Here is a 21,605-nt window from a genome sequence, read left to right as displayed (position 1 = left end):
TGCATCTCTTGTTATTCTTCTGTCACTTGTGCTGACACCTCAACTAACAAAACCTCGATAAGATGTTTAAAATAGGGGGCCTGTCAGTGACATAAAAGTGTGAAGCAATGTTGCCTCACAAGCACTGTTGCCTCACAAGAAGGTCCTGGGTTCGATTCCCAAGTGGAGCGATCTGGGTCTTGTCTGTGTGAAGTTTGCATGTTCTCCCTGTGTCTGCCTAAGTTTCCTGTGTCTGTCTTGTCAGTGTTTGTGAACAGATGCATTAAATGTATATTAAATATAATATTATATTAAAAGTGGTGAACACTTTTTTCTGCCCCAATGTATGTCATTTACTGTTAGTTCAGTGCAATACTGTAAATGTGGCTTGAGCTTCATCCTGTAGACCTTGTTAAGGTTTTAATGTACTTGACATTGCCTTACAGTCTAGCTTGCTTTAATGTCAAAACTTTGAGGACCTGTATATCAAAAGTCTAAAGTCAGATAGAATCATACAATTTAGCACGTAGATTATGATGTGTTATTTAGCACAACAGAGGTAAATCTGATATAGTACAATAATTGAGTAATTTATCATGTGTGTTTATTAAGCACTGTAGATTGTAATGGGTAAACTGACCCTATAAATTAACTGGCTTCAATAGGATTGGCTGAGTCACCCTGGGAACAAAATGATAGAGGGTAGACTTTGCCCCCCATGGCAAATACAGGAAACAGTGCTGCTCTGCAAGCGAGAGTAACAGGTAGGATAAAGATGTTAAACTTGATATATTTGTTAGGCACTAGATGTTTTTATTGTATTGCTGCAAATGAAAAATGTACCATAGGTATATATTAAGACTTTAAAATATGAGACAAATTCAAGTGTACATTGTACTTGGGAAAGAAACACAGATTGATGTTATAATTAAAAGTTTTCATTTTATTTTTCATTTTTCTTTATTCAGTTGTATAAATATATCCTGTTTCTACTATAGAGGCTGAGAGTACTTAGACACTTTAGTGCTATAGAGATTTAGTAAATTAATTTGTAACAGACAAGCATAAGTTTAAACGGTCTATATTACTTATGATTGTAGATGTTTAATAGTGCCATGATTTATTTGATGTTGCCATTTTCAGTTTCATAAGCTCTTATCAGCTTTCTGTTACCTTGTGCCCCTTAGCTACACAGGCTCCCATGGAGAAACCGGAGGTGACCAACAGTATCCACTACCCTCCTGCCTACAACCCACCATACCCCCAACACTATCCAAACACAGCCGAGAATGCAGGGCAGGTCGTGATTCCAACAGTCTCTCAACAAAGCTATAATATAGAGATGGCAGACAGTGTACCGCCGGAATATACACAGTCATTTGAGGATGTTAACCAGTTCTCAGAAGCTTCCATCAGACGAGGTAAGTGGATCTGCAGCCAATAAAATCAAAATATAAGTTCATACTTTGGCCATTAGGCCAATTTCTGATTTCTTCTATAATTGAATAAACTGATTGCATATTATGATCATCAACAAAATTTTATAGACAGAAACAACACAAGTGCACACGAAATACAGTTTTAAATAAAAAATTCCGTCATTATTATAACAGCAATCAAGAACTGTGTGATTGCACCCTTAATCTTAATAACTATTTGTACCATCTTTTATCAACAACAACTGCAACCAAACGCTTCATATAAAGGAATATAATTTTTTTTAAGTATGTTTATTAATTTTTTACATTGTAAAACTTGAACATATACACAAACACTGACCACTACACATTATTTACATATTCAATATCCAAATGATCCTCCACACTGTAGCCAATACACCTTAATTTTTACATACATTTATACAGCCATAAATGAGGTGAGAAATAAATAAACAAGTAAACAAAAAAAGCAAATACAGATGTACAACCCCCCAACTTTAGTTTTAATAATATAGACTCAGCAGGAAAAGCTATTACAATATTTATTATGTTGACAATGACAGAGTAAGACAAAAATTTGCCTAGAAAAAGTAAACAGATAGTTTAACATCTAGTACATGATTACAGCATCCCAATATAATAATTGGTGATTAATTCCTAAGTCCTCTTAAATATCCTTTCAAAGAAGATTCTCAAGATTCTATCACCAATATAATCCAAAAATAAGATCCATTTTTAACATCTCTGAAAATTTGTCTTATCATAGCATTTCAATTGGGTACAGGTTAGGACTTTGGGTGAACCACCTTAGAACTTTAATTTTGTTCCCAATAAAGCATTTTAAAATTTATGTCACTAGACTGAACATTTTCCTTTAGGCATTTCTGGTAAAGGGCAACACTAGTTGAATATCCAAGTCATCCAGGCCCTTTATCAGCCAAGCATCCCCACAACATTCTTCCCACAAAGTCTTCCCATACTTTCAAAAAGTGTACATTTCATCTCAAGTATAACTTCAATTAGTTACAGAACATTGGCCAGAAAAGCTTGCAGGTCATACAAGTGTTTTGGTAAATATGAAACAAGTCTTTGTTCCTTTTGGTTATCAGTAAATAAAATTTTATTTTATTTTTTACTGCCCTGTATTTGCGGAGCTCCTTTACAGCTGTTTCATGCTGTTTATTTGAAATTACCTGAATATAATTTACTTCTGTAGCTATGTTTGTTGCTGTCATTTGTGCTGCTAGCACTAAATTAATTGACTTGTATGCCATCTTAACTGCTTTGGGTATAATAATTCCAATGAATATATGTACATTAATACAATATGTAACTAAGTACAATTGTTTTTTAATTTCCAGGGTTCATCAGAAAGGTGTACCTGACACTGGTGGTCCAGTTGCTGATAACAGTTGGAATAATCTGTGCTTTTCTGTACTGGTGAGTTACAAGCATATCAGTCATACATGTTGACATGCACTCCTAACAGGTGCATAGAATTAAACATACAGACAGCATGGTGGCAAGCACTGTTGCGTCACAGTAAGAAAGTCCTGGGTTTGATTCCCAGGAGGAGAGGTCTTGTTTTTTTCTGTGTGGGGTTTGCATGTTCTCCTTTGTCTGTGTAGGTTTCCTTTGGGAGCTCTGGTTTCTTCTCACAGTCCAAAGAGGTGTGAGTTAGGTGAATTGGAGATAAACTGGCCGTGATGGTGTTTGACATTGAACTTTAACTGATGAATCATGTGTAACCTGTAACTACCTGTCCTGTCATGGATGTAATTAAAGTGTAAAACATGACGTTAAAGTTAATAAAACACAATTAAACATACAGCCTTGCATAATTTTGAACAGGATTTGCAATGATGCCTCCAAGAACATTTGGCAACTTGCTGCGAAATGTAGGTGCTGTTATTCTAAAATAAAATAAAAAAAAATGTAAAAACCATCTGTCCTTAGCTGCAACACTCACTAGTGGATTTCCAACTGCCCCTGCCAACAACAGCACAAAAGCAATAGCAAAATAAAAATTTTGGAACATCATGGATTTGATTTCCATAGTCAAGCAGCTTCACACATACATAAAACCACCATAAGTCAAATTGCCGTCAGACTGTGCAGCACTGAAATTAGTGTTCTCTGATCTGTTCATCTGGTAGTTTGTAGGACTAATTTGCATTTGGTGGATACCAGAAGGAAACCACTGTTTGCATAGTACTAATTCTGATGTTTGGTGGACTTTGAATATGATCTTGGGTTATTTTTTGATAGTTTGTGCTGAAACCCAAAGAGAATTTGCTGAGTGAAATGACTTGACTTGACTTGCCTCCCCACAGCAACCACAATCTAATAGAAAGCCTTTCCAGAATACTAGAAGCTGTTAGAGCAGGGGTGGGCAATTAAATTTTCCAAGGGGCCACATAAGAAACTCGGACTGTTGTGGAGGGCGGGACCAATAAGGTGAACTTAATTCTGCTCAATATTAATTTTATCTTTTTATTTACATTTACATTACATTTTCAGCATTTAGCAGACGCATTTATCCAAAGCCATTTACAATACAGTTACAGTATACAGTCTGGACAATTAAGGGTTATGGGACTTGCTCAATTGCCCAACAGCAGCAACCTGGCAGTGGTGGGGCTTGAACCAGCAACCTTCTGATTACTAGTCCAGTACCTTAACCACTAGGCTACAACTGTCCACTCTTTATGAAAAGCAGTGAATTGTACAGTTCTAATAAGCTGTTAATGTTTTGATGTTACATTTAGAAAATTAGAAGTATGCAGAGTAAAAACATCAACATTATTTTACTATTTAAACAAACAAATGCAAAAACAAATGTGAACAAAATGTGCAGGTTTTTAAACTTTACACTATTTTGTTTTGAGTCTAATTACCTCATTTGTTTTTCAGTCCTTTGTTATTGTTTAATATTATTTTTAAAATAACAGAGCTGGTCCTGACTGCTTCAGTTCTGGACGTGTTAAACTTTATAAACAGTCTTTGTTGCTTTTGCAGTTTAGTTAGAGAAGCTTCAGGTGTGACGATCCACATCGTTCATATGCTTGTATTTCTGTTTAGTACCGCAACAGCGATTTAGTATGAGAGGCCGTGTAGGCCATAATTCTGAGATGAATTCTCTCTCACACACTATCATACTCTCTCACACACACCATCATAGTCTCTCACACACACTATCATACTCTCTCACACACACCATCATACTCTCTCACACACACCATCATACTCTCTCACACACACTATCATACTCTCTCACACACACCATCATACTCTCTCACACACACCGTCATACTCTCTCACACACACACCGTCATACTCTCTCACACACACCATCATACTCTCTCACACACACCATCATACTCTCACACACACACCATCATACTCTCTCACACACACCATCATACTCTCACACACACACCATCATACTCTCATACATGGTTTACTATACTCTTTCACATATACTACTATACCCTCTTACAACTATAATCACACTTTCTTTTATTTACTATTATACTCTCATACACACAGCACTATTCTCTCTTGCACATATACAGTGCCTTGCAAAAGTATTCAGCCCCCTTGAACTTTTCAACCTTTTGCCACATTTCAGGCTTCAAACATAACGATATGAAATTGTAATTTTTTGTGAAGAATCAACAACAAGTGGGACACAATCGTGAAGTAGAACGAAATTTATTGGATATTTTAAACTTTTTTTAGAAATAAAAAACTAAAAAGTGGGGCGTGCAATATTATTCAGCCCCTTTACTTTCAGTGCAGCAAACTCACTCCAGAAGTTCAGTGAGGATCTCTGAATGATCCAATGTTGACCTAAATGACTGATGGTGATAAATAGAATCCACCTGTGTGTAATCAAGTCTCCGTATACATGCACCTGCTCTGTGATAGTCTCAGAGTTCTGTTTAAAGCGCAGAGAGCATCATGAAGACCAAGGAACACACCAGGCAGGTCCGAGATACTGTTGTGGAGAAGTTTAAAGCCGGATTTGGATACAAAAAGATTTCCCAAGCTTTAAACATCTCAAGGAGCACTGTGCAAGCGATCATATTGAAATGGAAGGAGTATCAGACCACTGCAAATCTACCAAGACCCGGCCGTCCCTCTAAACTTTCAGCTCAAACAAGGAGAAGACTGATCAGAGATGCAGCCAAGAGGCCCATGATCACTCTGAATGAACTGCAGAGATCTACAGCTGAGGTGGGAGACTCTGTCCATAGGACACAATCAGTCGTACACTGCACAAATCTGGCCTTTATGGAAGAGTGGCAAGAAGAAAGCCATTTCTCAAAGATATCTATAAAAAGTCACCTGGGAGACACACCAAACATGTGGAAGAAGGTGCTCTGGTCAGATGAAACCAAAATCGAACTTTTTGGCCACAATGCAAAACGTTATGTTTGGCGTAAAAGCAACACAGCTCATCACCCTGAACACACCATCCCCACTGTCAAACATGGTGGTGGCAGCATCATGGTTTGGGCCTGCTTTTCTTCAGCAGGGACAGGGAAGATGGTTAAAATTGATGGGAAGATGGATGGAGCCAAATACAGGACCATTCTGGAAGAAAACCTGTTGCAGTCTGCAAAAGACCTGAGACTGGGACGGAGATTTATCTTCCAACAAGACAATGATCCAAAACATAAAGCAAAATCTACAATGGAATGGTTCACAAATAAACGTATCCAGGTGTTAGAATGGCCAAGTCAAAGTCCAGACCTGAATCCCATCGAGAATCTGTGGAAAGAGCTGAAAACTGCTGTTCACAAACGCTCTCCATCCAACCTCACTGAGCTCGAGCTGTTTTGCAAGGAAGAATGGGCAAAAATTTCTGTCTCTCGATGTGCAAAACTGATAGAGACATACCCCAAGCGACTTGCAGCTGTAATCGCAGCAAAAGGTGGCGCTACAAAGTATTAACGCAAGGGGGCTGAATAATATTGCACGCCCCACTTTTTAGTTTTTTATTTCTAAAAAAAGTTTAAAATATCCAATAAATTTCGTTCCACTTCACGATTGTGTCCCACTTGTTGTTGATTCTTCACAAAAAATTACAATTTCATATCGTTATGTTTGAAGCCTGAAATGTGGCAAAAGGTTGAAAAGTTCAAGGGGGCTGAATACTTTTGCAAGGCACTGTAACTATAGCTACTTAAACATGCATTATGTGCTTTCATGATAATCTGTGTAAAAGAGAATATTAGTATATGTATGTAAGTTTGGTAGTCTGTGTAAGGGACGTTAACACTGTATGTAAAACAAAGATCTACTGTATGTGTAAGAGAATATTATTATATGTAAGCGTAATAAATAGTGTATGTGAATGCAAATAATCATGTTTATGGAACAGAATGATAGTGAATGTAAGACAGAATGATAGTGCATGTGAATAAGAATAGTTGTATGTGTGAGAGAGTTTGATGGTGTGTGTGTGAGAGTATGATAGTGTGTGTGTGAGAGTATGATAGTGTGTGTGAGAGAGTTTGATTGATACGGAAACGAGTTTGATTGAAACGGAAGTAATATTAAATTCTCAGTACCTGATTGGTAGAAGACGCGGGATTTCACAGACATGTCCCGCCTTCCTCATTATTACTGATAGGAGAGGATAGTGGACCGAGAGAGAATCAATGGAGCATCAGCCTGTTAACATTTTAAACTTTTCCACCGCTGCCACATCCATGTCAGAAATGTGGATTTAAACCCGACAGCCCGACAGCCCGACAGGAGTCTAAACGCGGCCGCGGAGGAAGAGATGCGGTGAAGCTTTATATCCGAACCATCAGCCGAGTGCTGCGAGCTCCATATCAGCCTCAACCACAGAGAGCAGAGGCTCCAGAGTCAGGGGACAGGTGAGTTCACTACATCATTCACCTCTTCATTTAGCTTCTGATAGAGTCGGGTTTAGATTGGGATATTTAATAAATATTCGTCTTTGTAAGGGACCGTCTGCAAATTACACGTTTTAAACGTTCTAGTAATGCCAAACTAAGTAAGTGAGTTCTCATAAAGCACATTTATAAGAAACTTTGTTTTGGAAGCTTTCTTAAAGAACAATAAATAAAATTACTTTATCGTTTTAATGGCTATAGTTGCTCCACATTAATATGTCACTACATTCGAGTCGAATTACATGGAACTTTTGGACTCTTCCCTATGTAGGTCTTAATAAGTAAAATAAAATATAGATTCATTTTGTATACACAATCATAAACAAGCTGCTGCACATGGAAAGCTACAGACTTACAGTCTAACATTTCAAAATCTGTCTCAGTGCTCATTCTAACTTAGTCACTTGTACTATTAAAGTTTGTTATATTTCTTTTATTACAGAAAATGTAATTCATTATAGATTGAGACCAAGCTCTCTTGAGTAACTGTTCTCTAAATATTTGATTGGGTGAATTGCTATAGACTGGTTTTGAAACTAAATTCAATTTTTGTGATTTCAGTATTGAACTTTTGATGGCATGAGGAAACAAACTGGTTTCACCAAAGTTGCACGAGGGCCAGAAACTAAATGGCTTCATGATTGACAATACATTTACATCAAAGGCAGTGTACATTGGACAATGACACATTTACGGTAAGTTATTTAAAAATAATGTAAGCAGTATGTTTATATTGCATATTATTAATAATAATAAGTAATTTGTAGCATTTAGATTTCATGGTTTGGCAATAGGCTAACCCCCAACATTTTCTAAATGCATTGTGTGTGTGTTTGTTTTGTTTGTTTTTAGTTTGTCACCACAGATTTAGAGGACAGTGGTGTGGAGGTTGACACGACAACAGCATCTAGTGACCACAGAAGTACCACACCAGTCAATGTATGACTACAAGGACTAAGGATACCTTAATCCACCTGAGTGACAGATTATTTGCTGTTGAGACTGTTCTGAAATATTTGGTTTCTGCATGCAACAATAAATAAGAAACATTTGTTTGCTTGGGACAAGATCTTTGTTAACCAGTATAATAGGGATTTCCTGACCTGTCCATAACTTGATAATAAATATCTAAATATTATATGGTGTCCTCGTTTTTTTTTTTTTTTTTTTTTCCACATTACTGCATTGTTTAATTTATCAGAAATACATTATGACGTTTTAATTACTATCACAAATAACTCTAATAACCATAACTAATTTGGAATTTGAACATTGTAAATTCTTTGGCCAGTTGCACACCCGTGATGGAAGGCATGTCCATTTGGGTCCAGCACCTGCAGCACATGCCAGCGCTGTTTTCTGATGTTGCAAGACTGTTGTCCTCCTAGCACGTACCTTTCATCTGCATTTGGGGTGATTTGAAGAATCTTATTAACAATGTCAGCCAAAGTCGCAGACATTGCTGTATGCTCTCTCTCACACACACACACGTCAGTTAACCAATTTGAAGTTGCTATTTGTGCCTGTATAATTTCCTCCTGATGATTCCAAAGCATACAGCTATTCTTTAGCAACGAATTTCAAGAGACAAACCGAAGGTAATTTGTTTATGTAGGATGACCAGTTCTGATTGTTGGAGGTAATCTTGGAGAAAATATATCCCTATGTCTAATTTCTACTGATCTTGAGTTTTCCTATAAATTTTTTAGGGAACAAAAACATGCATAATGTGCCTCCAGTGCACACAAACTTCATTGACTGTCACCTCCTTCTAACTGCGGGCTAATTAAAAGAAAGTAAAAAGTTGTCAGTGTTTATCCATTAAGCTCACAAAATAATATTTCCAGAATCATGCTGGTATGTCCCATGCTGTCAGTTTTCCTTTCAGTGTTCTAAATGCATCTCATTGTGATGAACAAAAATAGTAAAACATGTCCTCCTCATTACCATTTATTTCCACAAACCAAAGTGACCTTGTAAAAAAGGTAGAAAGTAGAAATATCATGGCTAGTTCAACAAAGCTCAATAAAAGTGTAGTCATTGTTAAAAGGTCTGCTGCCAGATTTAAATGTTTTTTGTAGACCAATTTATGTGCAGGCTCTGTTCTTACAGCTGTAAGCCAATCTGACTTCCTGTCCTCCTTCCTGGCCTCCTTTTAACACCTTGATGGTGTGTGAGAGAGTATGATGGTGTGTGTGAGAGAGTATGATGGTGTGTGTGAGAGAGTATGATGGTATGTGTGAGAGAGTATGATGGTGTGTGTGTGTGAGAGAGTATGATGGTGTGTGTGTAAGAGTATGATGGTGTGTGTGTGTGAGAGAGTGTGTGTGTGAGAGAGTATGATGGTGTGTGTGTGAGAGAGTATGATGGTGTGTGTGAGAGAGTATGATGGTGTGTGTGTGAGAGTATGATGGTGTGTGTGTGAGAGTATGATGGTGTGTGTGTGAGAGTATGATGGTGTGTGTGAGAGAGTATGATGGTGTGTGTGTGAGAGTATGATGGTGTGTGTGAGAGAATTCAACTTAGAATTATGGCCTACACGGCCTCTCATAATTTAGAGCCTAAATTCTGATCCTTAACCAACGTTACATCTGACTTTAGTAAATAAACAATTCAGAAGTTCGTGTCTTGTTAAAAACTCCACCGTCAATCACACTCAGTTCTGTTCGCATTACAGTGAAGCTGATACATTACACTCGCGCACACGCAAATCGAAACGTACGGATATTTAAAGACACAGCGCTCTCGTCAAAATCAATCCTGTTATATTGCATGTTTGATGTACATTTATTTACATCTAATTTTTAATTGCCACGAACCTCATGCGGGCCGGTTCGGGATGTCTCGCGGGCCGGATGTGGCCCGCGGGCCGTACAATGCCCAGGTCTGTGTTAGAGCATCATGTATGTCTCAGATATTTGTTTAGATATAGTGTATCGCTATTAAGGTTTAGAAACTTTTTTAGGAGTTGAATATGATTCTTTGGATCATGTGATGTAACATTTGTACTCTCTTCACAGGGACACCCTGAAAAACTGGACAGTGCGCACCTATTGGTTTTCCTTTGCCATGATGTAAGAAAACACTTTTTCTACTTTTTCTAAATGATCAGTTTTGTTATGATCAAGTCCCGAATACAGTAGACCCTTGACTTATGAATTTAATTGGTTCCAAAGGGCTCTTCTTAAGTCAAAATGTTCGTTAGTTAAACCTATTTTTCCCATTAGAAATAATGTAAATATAACTAATCCGTGCCAGACCTCCCAAACCCCTCCTTACCTAACCTCTCTAATGTCTTAAATGGTCTTTTCTGTTATAAATACAAGTACATTTTCCCTTAAATCTTAAGTTATAGAATAGACATTACTGTAATAAACAATAACAAACAACAATACATAGTAGTTCTGTACATAAAACACACACCACATTTCAGTACAGTACGTGTGCTGTACCATACACCATAATACATTTCCTTCTTTTTTTATAAAATGTATCTACCAGAAACAACAATAACTCTCATATTTCTCTATTATTCCTTCTTTATTTCAATAGTGTTGTATTTTGTAGGTGTAATTGCACGAAAGAAAGAATACTTTACTGAGCCAAATTCCTTCTTCTCTCTCACTCACTGTCCCCTCTGTCTGATACACAGTAACATCTTCTGGCAGGAGTAATTATACAACACAACAAATAGTACAAAATAATTTTCTCACCACTACGCTTCCTCTGCACCTTCTTTAGGGACATTTTAATATTGAATTTTACAAAATATAAAGATAACACTGGAAAAACACCGTCCACTGTCCGTATGTTTGCTCACTGTATATATATATATATATATATATATATATATATATAGAGAGAGAGAGAGAGAGAGAGAGAGAGAGAGAGAGAGAGAGAGAGAGAGAGAGAGAGACGGTTGGAGTCAACTTGTTCGTGACGTCACGTGTTTCATGAATTTCTGTTCGTAATCCGAAATTTTTTTGTACAGTAAGTTGAAAAAGATCGTTCGTAATGACGTGGTGTAAAGCATGCTGCCACTGGACACAAAGGAAACGTGTTCTGTGTAGTGACAAATCACGCGTGACGAAGACATGCAGTCAGGCTAATTGGAGATACTAAATTGCCTTAGGTGTGAATGTGTGTGTGTGTGTGTGTGTGTATGTATGTGCCCTGTGATGGACTGATGACCTGTCCAGGGTGTTTCCTGTGTTTCGCCAAGTGAATTGCACCCACCACAACCCTGACCAGTATAAAGTGGGGGTAAAACAGACAATGAATAAATGAATATTTATAATCTGGTCATTTTAATAATTTGTTATTTAGCATAGATTATATTAATGCTAAAATAGTTCAATGCATTTTAAATCTTCAACTTCAACTGTGTGTGTGTGTGTTTGTGTGTGATTAACTCACAGGGGGACAACATTGGCTTTAGTCATTGTGCTTTCCTGTTGTAGCGATTTGCGCCGAAAAGTTCCCTTGAACTTCATTTTGCTCGGGCTGTTTGTAAGTACACTTTAACAACCACATATTGGAACAAAACCCTAAACATACACAATATGTAGTGTTTTAACCTATCTCTCTTCAAACAGACAATCGCAGAGGGTCTACTGCTCGGATCAGTTACAGTGTGAGTGTAATCTGTGGATAATCTATTTTTAAAGTGTGCGGACATCCACCAAAGTGTGTCCAACTTCTTCAGCCAGACCGAATTGCTAACAAATTTTTACAATCAAGCTCATAGCCATGCTTTACCATCTACCACTCTGAAAGATAAATCTGCATTTGGGGCTGGAGGGTTGGCCTTTTACTGTTTTAGAATAGCAGTAGCCATGTGCACAGATTGAGCACCATAAAGAAATGGTGTGCTAAGTCTGAGGTGAAAGAATTTTACATAGACTAGACATTAACCAGCACATTCGAGATGAATTAGAATGGTGACAGAAAGGACAAACATGTATGGCTGAGATGTTCAGGTGCCTAGATACCTAACACTCGAACACTCGAATTTCCCCCATGGGGATCAATAAAGGAATCTTATCTTATCTTAGATACTTTTGGCAACATATTGCCTATGTGCATTTTTAGAATATATACAGTAGTGTTCAAAAAAATAGCAGTGATTTAAAAAAAGTAAATAAAGCACAAAATCATTATAATAACTTTTATTTCCATAAATGCAAATGCACTGAAAATACTACACTTTTAATTCTAAATCAAAACATTAACAACATTTAGCCAGTTTGTGTTAATCCTTTACAGAAAGTTAAGAAAAATGAATATTAGGCTGTTCAAGCAGTGATAGCAGTGCCAGCATTTTTCTTTAAAAACTCAAAAAATGTATCTATAAACTGAAAATGTTTGATGTTTCACTTTACTTTAAATTACTGAACTAATATTTAGTGGCATAACAATTGTTTCCGAGATCTGTGTTGCATGGAGTCCACCAACTTCTGGCACCTCTGAACAGGTATTCTAGTCCAGGATGATTAGACTACATTCCACAGTTCTTCTGCAATTTTGGGTTTTGCCTCAAAAAAACGCGTTTCAGATATCAGAACATAAGTTCTCTATGGGATTGAAGTCAGGGGATTGGGCTGGCCACTCTATTACCTCAATCTTGTTTGTCTGTAACCAAGATGTTTTGGGTCATTGTCATGTTAAAACACCTATTTTAAGGGCATTTCTTCTTCGACATAGGGCAACATGATCTGCTCAAGTATTCTGATATATTTAAACTGATCCATGAACCCTTGTATGTGATAAATAGACGTAACACCATGGTATGAAAAACATCCCCATATCATCACTTTGTACCACCATGCTTTACTGTCTTCACAGTGTACTTTGGCTCGAATTCAGTGCTCGAGGGTCATCTGACATACTGTCTATGGCCACTTGACCCAAAAAGAACAATTTTGCTTTCACCAGTCCACAAAATGTTGAGCCATTTCTATTTGGACCAGTCAATGCGTTCTTTGGGAAATTTGAACCCATTCAGGACATGTCTTTTTCTTAACAACGGGACTTTGCAAGTTCTTGCTGGTAAATTGGCTTCACTTAATCATCTTCTGTACTCACTGGGAACTTCAGATGTTTCTTGATCTTTCTGGAGGTGATCACTGGCTGAACCTTTGCCATTCTGGCTATTCTTTGATCCATTCAAACAGTAGTTCCACGCTTCCTTCTGCATCTTTCAGGTTTTGGTTGTCACTTTAAGGCATTTGAGATCATTTTAGCTGAGCAGCCTATCATTGCTGCACTTCTCTGTATGTTTTTTCCCTCTAAAATCAACGTTTTAATCAAAGTACGCTGTTCATCAGAACAATGTCTGGAACAACCCATTTTACCCAGTATTTCAGAAGGAAATGCGCTATGACCAACCTGTGCGACATTTGCCACCCTCCTAGCTTAAATAAGGGCCAAAATTGACACCCATTCTTCTGCAGAATGAATGACTTCACCAATTGAACTCCTCACTGCTATTATTTTGAACAACCCCCTTTCAATCAATGCTTCGATTACTCAGAATGAACGGCATCCATGTCCTAATTGTTGGGTTTGGTTTGTTTTCAATACTCTACTACACTTTCAAGTAAATTTTTTGCTATGTAGAAATAGCATTTCTACTAAAAACATTGATTTATCAAGTTAATGGTGTTGGACACCACTGTATATGAATATATATATATATATATATATATATATATATATATATATATATACAGTGTATCACGAAAGTGAGTACACCCCTCACATTTCTGCAAATATTTCATTATATCTTTTCATGGAACAACACTATAGACATGAAACTTGGATTTAACTTAGAGTAGTCAGTGTACATCTTGTATAGCAGTGTAGATTTACTGTCTTCTGAAAATAACTCAACACACAGCCATTAATGTCTAAATAGCTGGCAACATAAGTGAGTACACCCCACAGTGAACATGTCCAAATTGTGCCCAAATGTGTCGTTGTCCCTCCCTGGTGTCATGTGTCAAGGTTCCAGGTGTAAATGGGGAGCAGGGCTGTTAAATTTGGTGTTTTGGGTACAATTCTCTCATACTGGCCACTGGATATTCAACATGGCACCTCATGGCAAAGAACTCTCTGAGGATGTGAGAAATAGAATTGTTGCTCTCCACAAAGATGGCCTGGGCTATAAGAAGATTGCTAACACCCTGAAACTGAGCTACAGCATGGTGGCCAAGGTCATACAGCGGTTTTCCACGACAGGTTCCACTCGGAACAGGCTTCGCCAGGGTCGACCAAAGAAGTTGAGTCCACGTGTTCGGCGTCATATCCAGAGGTTGGCTTTAAAAAATAGACACATGAGTGCTGCCAGCATTGCTGCAGAGGTTGAAGACGTGGGAGGTCAGCCTGTCAGTGCTCAGACCAGACGCCGCACACTGCATCAACTCGGTCTGCATGGTCGTCATCCCAGAAGGAAGCTGACGCACAAGAAAGCCCGCAAACAGTTTGCTGAAGACAAGCAGTCCAAGAACATGGATTACTGGAATGCCCTGTGGTCTGACGAGACCAAGATAAACTTGTTTGGCTCAGATGGTGTCCAGCATGTGTGGCGGCGCCCTGGTGAGAAGTACCAAGACAACTGTATCTTGCCTACAGTCAAGTATGGTGGTGGTAGCATCATGGTCTTGGGCTGCATGAGTGTTGCTGGCACTGGGGAGCTGCAGTTCATTGAGGGAAACATGAATTCCAACATGTACTGTGACATTCTGAAACAGAGCATGATCCCCTCCCTTCGAAAACTGGGCCTCAGGGCAGTTTTCCAACAGGATAACGACCCCAAACACAACCTCCAAGATGACAACTGCCTTGCTGAGGAAGCTGAAGGTAAAGGTGATGGACTAAACCCAATTGAGCACCTGTGGCGCATCCTCAAGTGGAAGGTGGAGGAGTTCAAGGTGTCTAACATCCACCAGCTCCGTGATGTCATCATGGAGGAGTGGAAGAGGATTCCAGTAGCAACCTGTGCAGCTCTGGTGAATTCCATGCCCAGGAGGGTTAAGGCAGTGCTGGATAATAATGGTGGTCACACAAAATATTGACACTTTAGGCACAATTTGGACATGTTCACTGTGGGGTGTACTCACTTATGTTGCCAGCCATTTAGACATTAATGGCTGTGTGTTGAGTTATTTTCAGAAGACAGTAAATCTACACTGCTATACAAGCTGTACACTGACTACTCTAAGTTACAGTGTATCACAAAAGTGAGTACACCCCTAACATTTCTGCAGATATTTAAGTATATCTTTTCATGGGACAACACTGACAAAATGACACTTTGACACAATGAAAAGTAGTCTGTGTGCAGCTTATATAACAGTGTAAATTTATTCTTCCCTCAAAATAACTCAATATACAGCCATTAATGTCTAAACCACCGGCAACAAAAGTGAGTACACCCCTTAGTGAAAGTTCCTGAAGTGTCAATATTTTGTGTGGCCACCATTATTTCCCAGAACTGCCTTAACTCTCCTGGGCATGGAGTTTACCAGAGCTTCACAGGTTGCCACTGGAATGCTTTTCCACTCCTCCATGACGACATCACGGAGCTGGCGGATATTCGAGACTTTGCGCTCCTCCACCTTCCGCTTGAGGATGCCCCAAAGATGTTCTATTGGGTTTAGGTCTGGAGACATGCTTGGCCAGTCCATCACCTTTACCCTCAGCCTCTTCAATAAAGCAGTGGTCGTCTTAGAGGTGTGTTTGGGGTCATTATCATGCTGGAACACTGCCCTGCGACCCAGTTTCCGGAGGGAGGGGATCATGCTCTGCTTCAGTATTTCACAGTACATATTGGAGTTCATGTGTCCCTCAATGAAATGTAACTCCCCAACACCTGCTGCACTCATGCAGCCCCAGACCATGGCATTCCCACCACCATGCTTGACTGTAGGCATGACACACTTATCTTTGTACTCCTCACCTGATTGCCGCCACACATGCTTGAGACCATCTGAACCAAACAAATTAATCTTGGTCTCATCAGACCATAGGACATGGTTCCAGTAATCCATGTCCTTTGTTGACGTCTTCAGCAAACTCTTTGCGGGCTTTCTTGTGTAGAGACTTCAGAAGAGGCTTCCTTCTGGGGTGACAGCCATGCAGACCAATTTGATGTAGTGTGCGGCGTATGGTCTGAGCACTGACAGGATGACCACCCACCTTTTCAATCTCTGCAGCAATGCTGACAGCACTCCTGCGCCTATCTTTCAAAGACAGCAGTTGGATGTGACGCTGAGCACGTGCACTCAGCTTCTTTGGACGACCAACGCGAGGTCTGTTCTGAGTGGACCCTGCTCTTTTAAAACGCTGGATGATCTTGGCCACTGTGCTGCAGCTCAGTTTCAGGGTGTTGGCAATCTTCTTGTAGCCTTGGCCATCTTCATGTAGCGCAACAATTCGTCTTTTAAGATCCTCAGAGAGTTCTTTGCCATGAGGTGCCATGTTGGAACTTTCAGTGACCAGTATGAGAGAGTGTGAGAGCTGTACTACTAAATTGAACACACCTGCTCCCTATGCACACCTGAGACCTAGTAACACTAACAAATCACATGACATTTTGGAGGGAAAATGACAAGCAGTGCTCAATTTGGACATTTAGGGGTGTAGTCTCTTAGGGGTGTACTCACTTTTGTTGCCGGTGGTTTAGACATTAATGGCTGTATATTGAGTTATTTTGAGGGAAGAATAAATTTACACTGTTATATAAGCTGCACACAGAGTACTTTTCATTGTGTCAAAGTGTCATTTTGTCAGTGTTGTCCCATGAAAAGATATACTTAAATATCTGCAGAAATGTGAGGGGTGTACTCACTTTTGTGATACACTGTATATCCAAGTTTCATGTCTACAGTGTTGTCCCATGAAAAGATATAATAAAATATTTGCAGAAATGTGAGGGGTGTACTCACTTTTGTGATACACTGTATGTGAAGTTAAGAATGGCGGTGGAAAGGTGGTGACTGTCAAATTGACAAGGATATGGAAAAAAAAGTCAGATAGCACCATTACCATCAAGTTACAGTTGATGAAGTCCTTGGCCTGGCCAGTAGCCACATATGGATATGGATATGGATGATATGTAGACTTGTTGGGAAATTAATCTAACAGTTCTGGGTTGCAGACTCAAGATTAATAGGTGAAAGGAAGATGATGAACTAAGGGTGTATATGTACTTTTACTGTTAAAAACTACACCACAAATACAATTCAAAAACTGTCCCAATAAAGACTTGAATGTGTTTGTTTTTAGGTATTTTAATGCAGAGGCTGTGCTGTGGGCAGTAGGAGCCACTGCCTTTGTGTCCTTTGGTCTCAGTGTATTCGCAATGCAGACAAAGGTCAGTATGACTTATAAAACTTATAAAATAAAGGATATTAGCCTAACAGAAAAAATGAACTGTGTATCATTACTAAGGCCCTACTAAATTATGGGGAAAATGTGCTTAATTTCACGGACCTTGTTTTTTTTTAAATCACAGATTTCATGGATGTTTAAAGGAAAGTGTCACATTTCACAGCAGTCATTAAAGAACAGTCATAAATTAAATGATGTCCATGTTTTGACACCCCCCTTCCCAGCGTCATTTTGTCTAACCGATAGCTAATGTAAAAGAGAGTCTTTAGAGTTTGCTGAGTTTATAAAGAAAGAAATGAACTGTACATAGACAAACTATCAGGAGCATAATACTTTACTGGCTCGTTCTTTTGAGACACAGCACAGACTACAGAAAGATGATCACGTGTGTAGAGAAGCACACATTTTCAATGATTATGGAATCCCAAAGGGACAAAATGCACTTAATACGTAAACACACATCAAACGTTGTCAGCACACTACACCACAGAAAAATCTGTTACACTAACCTAATTGCTGTATGATTGCTAGGACTGCCTCATATTGCTCCTCAAATTTCTGGAAACAGCCGTGAATTAGATAGGGCCTTAATCATTACTGTCTGCTGATCTCTTTCAAAGTTTCTATTCTAGGCAGTATGCATTTGTTCCTACACTTTTTTAATTATCACAAGACAAGATGAAAGTTGGCAGCACAGTGGGGCAGCTGTCAGAGTAGGTAACACACAGGAACATGGATTCTGAGGACCTAGGTTCTCTCCTTTGCATGTTCTTTTCATGGTTTTATGGGTTGTGTCTAGACACTTTAGTTTTTACCCGTCTCACAGAATATTATTAGTGGATTATCTACACTAGATGGGAGTGGTTGCATAGTTGAGCATGTTGGCATGCAATGATAGGTGTCCTGTCAAGGATGTTTATCTGCATTGTACCCACTGTTTCTGATATGACCTCTCTTTAGAAATGATATTAAGCAATACCAGGTAATAAAATGGTGTCACAATTGCTTTTTTATAGGGAGCTCAACCTAATGATTAAACAAAATTATGGTTAATCAGGGTTATTTGGTAGACCTGGTTTTAAGGTTGACGCAGTAAGGTTTAGGTTGACCTGATTTTAAGATTGACGCAGTAGAATTATGTTGACCTGATTTTAAGGTTGACGCAGTAAGGTTGATGAATATTAAGGTGCATAAAATCCCACAATTTAATCAGGAGATTCAAAAATAAAATTTTCAGAATTACATAAAACAGAAGAAGCTGAGGCCCTAGTAATGTCCTTGTCAATACTCTCAGACTTTTTTGTTTTGATACTGTTAGACATAGGTACAACTTTTGTCACTAATAACGTATGAAAGTTTAATCAAAATGATTGAAAATATGATCTTTATAGACAACTTTCTATTCTATCTGGTTTAGATCTTACAGTCAGAACAAGTTTTTTCCATGTTCTGGTTGATAGACATAGACATGTTTGACTGGCCTGCCTGCAGTCCAGATCTGTCTCCTACGTAAAATGTATGTTGCAGAATGAAGTGGAGAATCCAGTGCAAATTCAACTTGCAAAACTGCAACAGTTAGTGCCCTTAGTTCCAAAACCTTTATAAATTCACATTTATAGGTAAGGTGATGGAACACAGGGGTAATCACACTTCTGTCCCAACTTTTTGAGTATATTGCAGGCATCAGAATCTAATTATTACAAAATACAGTGAAGTTGATTGGTATATATATAGCCAAAAATATGTGGACACCTGACCTTGAGATTTTTGAATTTGAATATTAAACATCTCTTTACAGTGGGTGTGGCTAAAACACCTAAACTCAAAAAGTAGTGGATATATACTATATATACTATATGGACAAAAGTATTAATGAATGACATGACCTAAGCCCCAAAAAACAGCTTTTGAATGAATTGGAACATCAGTTAAGGCTTTCTTGACCCACATCAGTGCCCAGCCTTGGATCAGTTTGACCTTGCAATGCTGAAACACCCAAACCCAAGGTCGCCACATAATGCTGACCATGTAGTGTATATGTGTCATCTGAACACAGATCTTTCCTTTCATGATTTCTTTGACATTGTATTTTTACTGAAGTGTTTCAAAACCTTTTTTTCTTTTAGTTTGACTTTACAGCAGTCAGTGGATTGATTTGGATTTTATGCTGGACTCTGCTCTCATTTGGGTTACTCTGTGCTATCATTAGATCTCAGGTAATTGATGTGACTGGATTTTTACAGTAAACATTGTTAATCATTCATTAATTCATATCTAACTTGTTCATTTTACTGAATTTTCAACAGTATCTTTATATTGCTTATGCATCTTTGGGAACGTTGCTCTTCTCTGCTGTAAGTACCTGTCCACTGTTATATTTGCACTACTAGTTTAGATTTTATACTGCATATTATTTGTCTTTCATTATATTTATCACATTTTTCATATTTTCATCTGATTATAATTTCATTAATAAAAATAAACAATAAATTAGTAATGCAGTGATACAATTTTTTCTTCCTCTAGTACCTGGTGATGGATACACAGCTTATGCTGGGTGGAAAGCATAAATATTCCATCAGTCCAGAGGAGTACATATTTGCTGCACTGAACCTCTACATTGACATTGTAACAATTTTCCTGTTGATACTTCAGCTGTTCGGCCGATGATAGGCTCAGCTACTGATGCACTTTATGTGACCAAAATAATAAATTACCATTGCTGCCCTCTGCAGTGCTGTAATTCCAAATGTAATTTTTGTACTGCTTACTTACCTATGTTTATATGATTATGGGCCTCCATTCTACCTTGTAACTTAGAGCTTTGTCATTGATGACATAAAACCAATAAATGTCTTGATGCGTGGTCATATATGGTGAAAATAATTAATTCACTCACTACTGCTTCATTCTGGTCGCTGTCATGGTGGACCAGGCACAACAGGGAAACATTAAGGGCAAGGCAGAAACACACTTTGGACAGGGCTCCAATGATTTGCAGGGCACCACACCATATAATCAATCACTTATGCCTAGGAGCAATTTAGAGCAGCCAGTCCATCCACTGCATGTATTTGGGAGGTGGAAGAAAAACCAAGAACTCTATTAAACTCTGTTGTCAATAGTTATTAAATCAAAAATGACTGTAGTAAAACAAAACAATAAATAACTGAATAGCATGTCTACAGCCACCATCTACTGAAAAACATATAAAATACATAATCCTTATTTTAATGGTCTGTACCTGCCTTTTTAGATTTACTGTCCACACATATGGATGCCCAACTAACTCCATTAGTTCCCAAAATAGCAAAAATGCATGGAGATGGTAGCCAGGGGCAACCAGGGGCGTAACTACTTGGGGGGCAGGGGGGTTAGGTGCACTGGGGCCCTCCATGACAGATGCAGCATATAAATACATACATACATACAGGGGTTGGACAAAATAACTGAAACACCTGTCATTTTAGTGTGGGAGGTTTCATGGCTAAATTGGACCAGTCTGGTGGCCAATCTTCATTAATTGCACATTGCACCAGTAAGAGCAGAGTGTGAAGGTTCAATTAGCAGGGTAAGAGCACAGTTTTGCTCAAAATATTGCAATGCACACAACATTATGGGTGACATACCAGAGTTCAAAAGAGGACAAATTGTTGGTGCACGTCTTGCTGGCGCATCTGTGACCAAGACAGCAAGTCTTTGTGATGTATCAAGAGCCACGGTATCCAGGGTAATGTCAGCATACCACCAAGAAGGACAAACCACATCCAACAGGATTAACTGTGGACGCAAGAGGAAGCTGTCTGAAAGGGATGTTCGGGTGCTAACCCGGATTGTATCCAAAAAACATAAAACCATGGCTGCC

General features: G+C 38.6%; 1 protein-coding gene and 1 long non-coding RNA gene across 2 annotated transcripts; both read left to right on the top strand.

The window, feature by feature from the left end:
- The first annotated feature begins 704 nt into the window (after positions 1-704).
- On the top strand, positions 705-20,612 carry zgc:110410 (uncharacterized protein LOC553618 homolog). The gene is made up of 10 exons (XM_062991966.1): positions 705-743; positions 1,167-1,400; positions 2,780-2,858; positions 10,369-10,422; positions 11,767-11,857; positions 11,944-11,981; positions 17,636-17,723; positions 19,867-19,956; positions 20,047-20,094; positions 20,267-20,612. Exons 2-10 carry the CDS (start codon positions 1,181-1,183, stop codon positions 20,408-20,410), a joined length of 852 nt encoding a protein of 283 aa, XP_062848036.1. The 5' UTR covers positions 705-743; positions 1,167-1,180; the 3' UTR covers positions 20,411-20,612.
- On the top strand, positions 7,462-8,486 carry LOC134310386 (uncharacterized). Its single transcript, XR_010011297.1, has 2 exons — positions 7,462-8,043; positions 8,201-8,486. It is a non-coding gene; the product is annotated as an uncharacterized LOC134310386 (long non-coding RNA).
- Positions 20,613-21,605: the final 993 nt, after the last annotated feature.

This window comes from Trichomycterus rosablanca, chromosome 3 (assembly GCF_030014385.1).
Source record: "Trichomycterus rosablanca isolate fTriRos1 chromosome 3, fTriRos1.hap1, whole genome shotgun sequence".
Lineage (NCBI taxonomy): Eukaryota > Metazoa > Chordata > Actinopteri > Siluriformes > Trichomycteridae > Trichomycterus > Trichomycterus rosablanca.
Note: the sequence above shows the minus strand (reverse complement) of the source record. Positions and strands in the feature narration are given on the sequence as shown.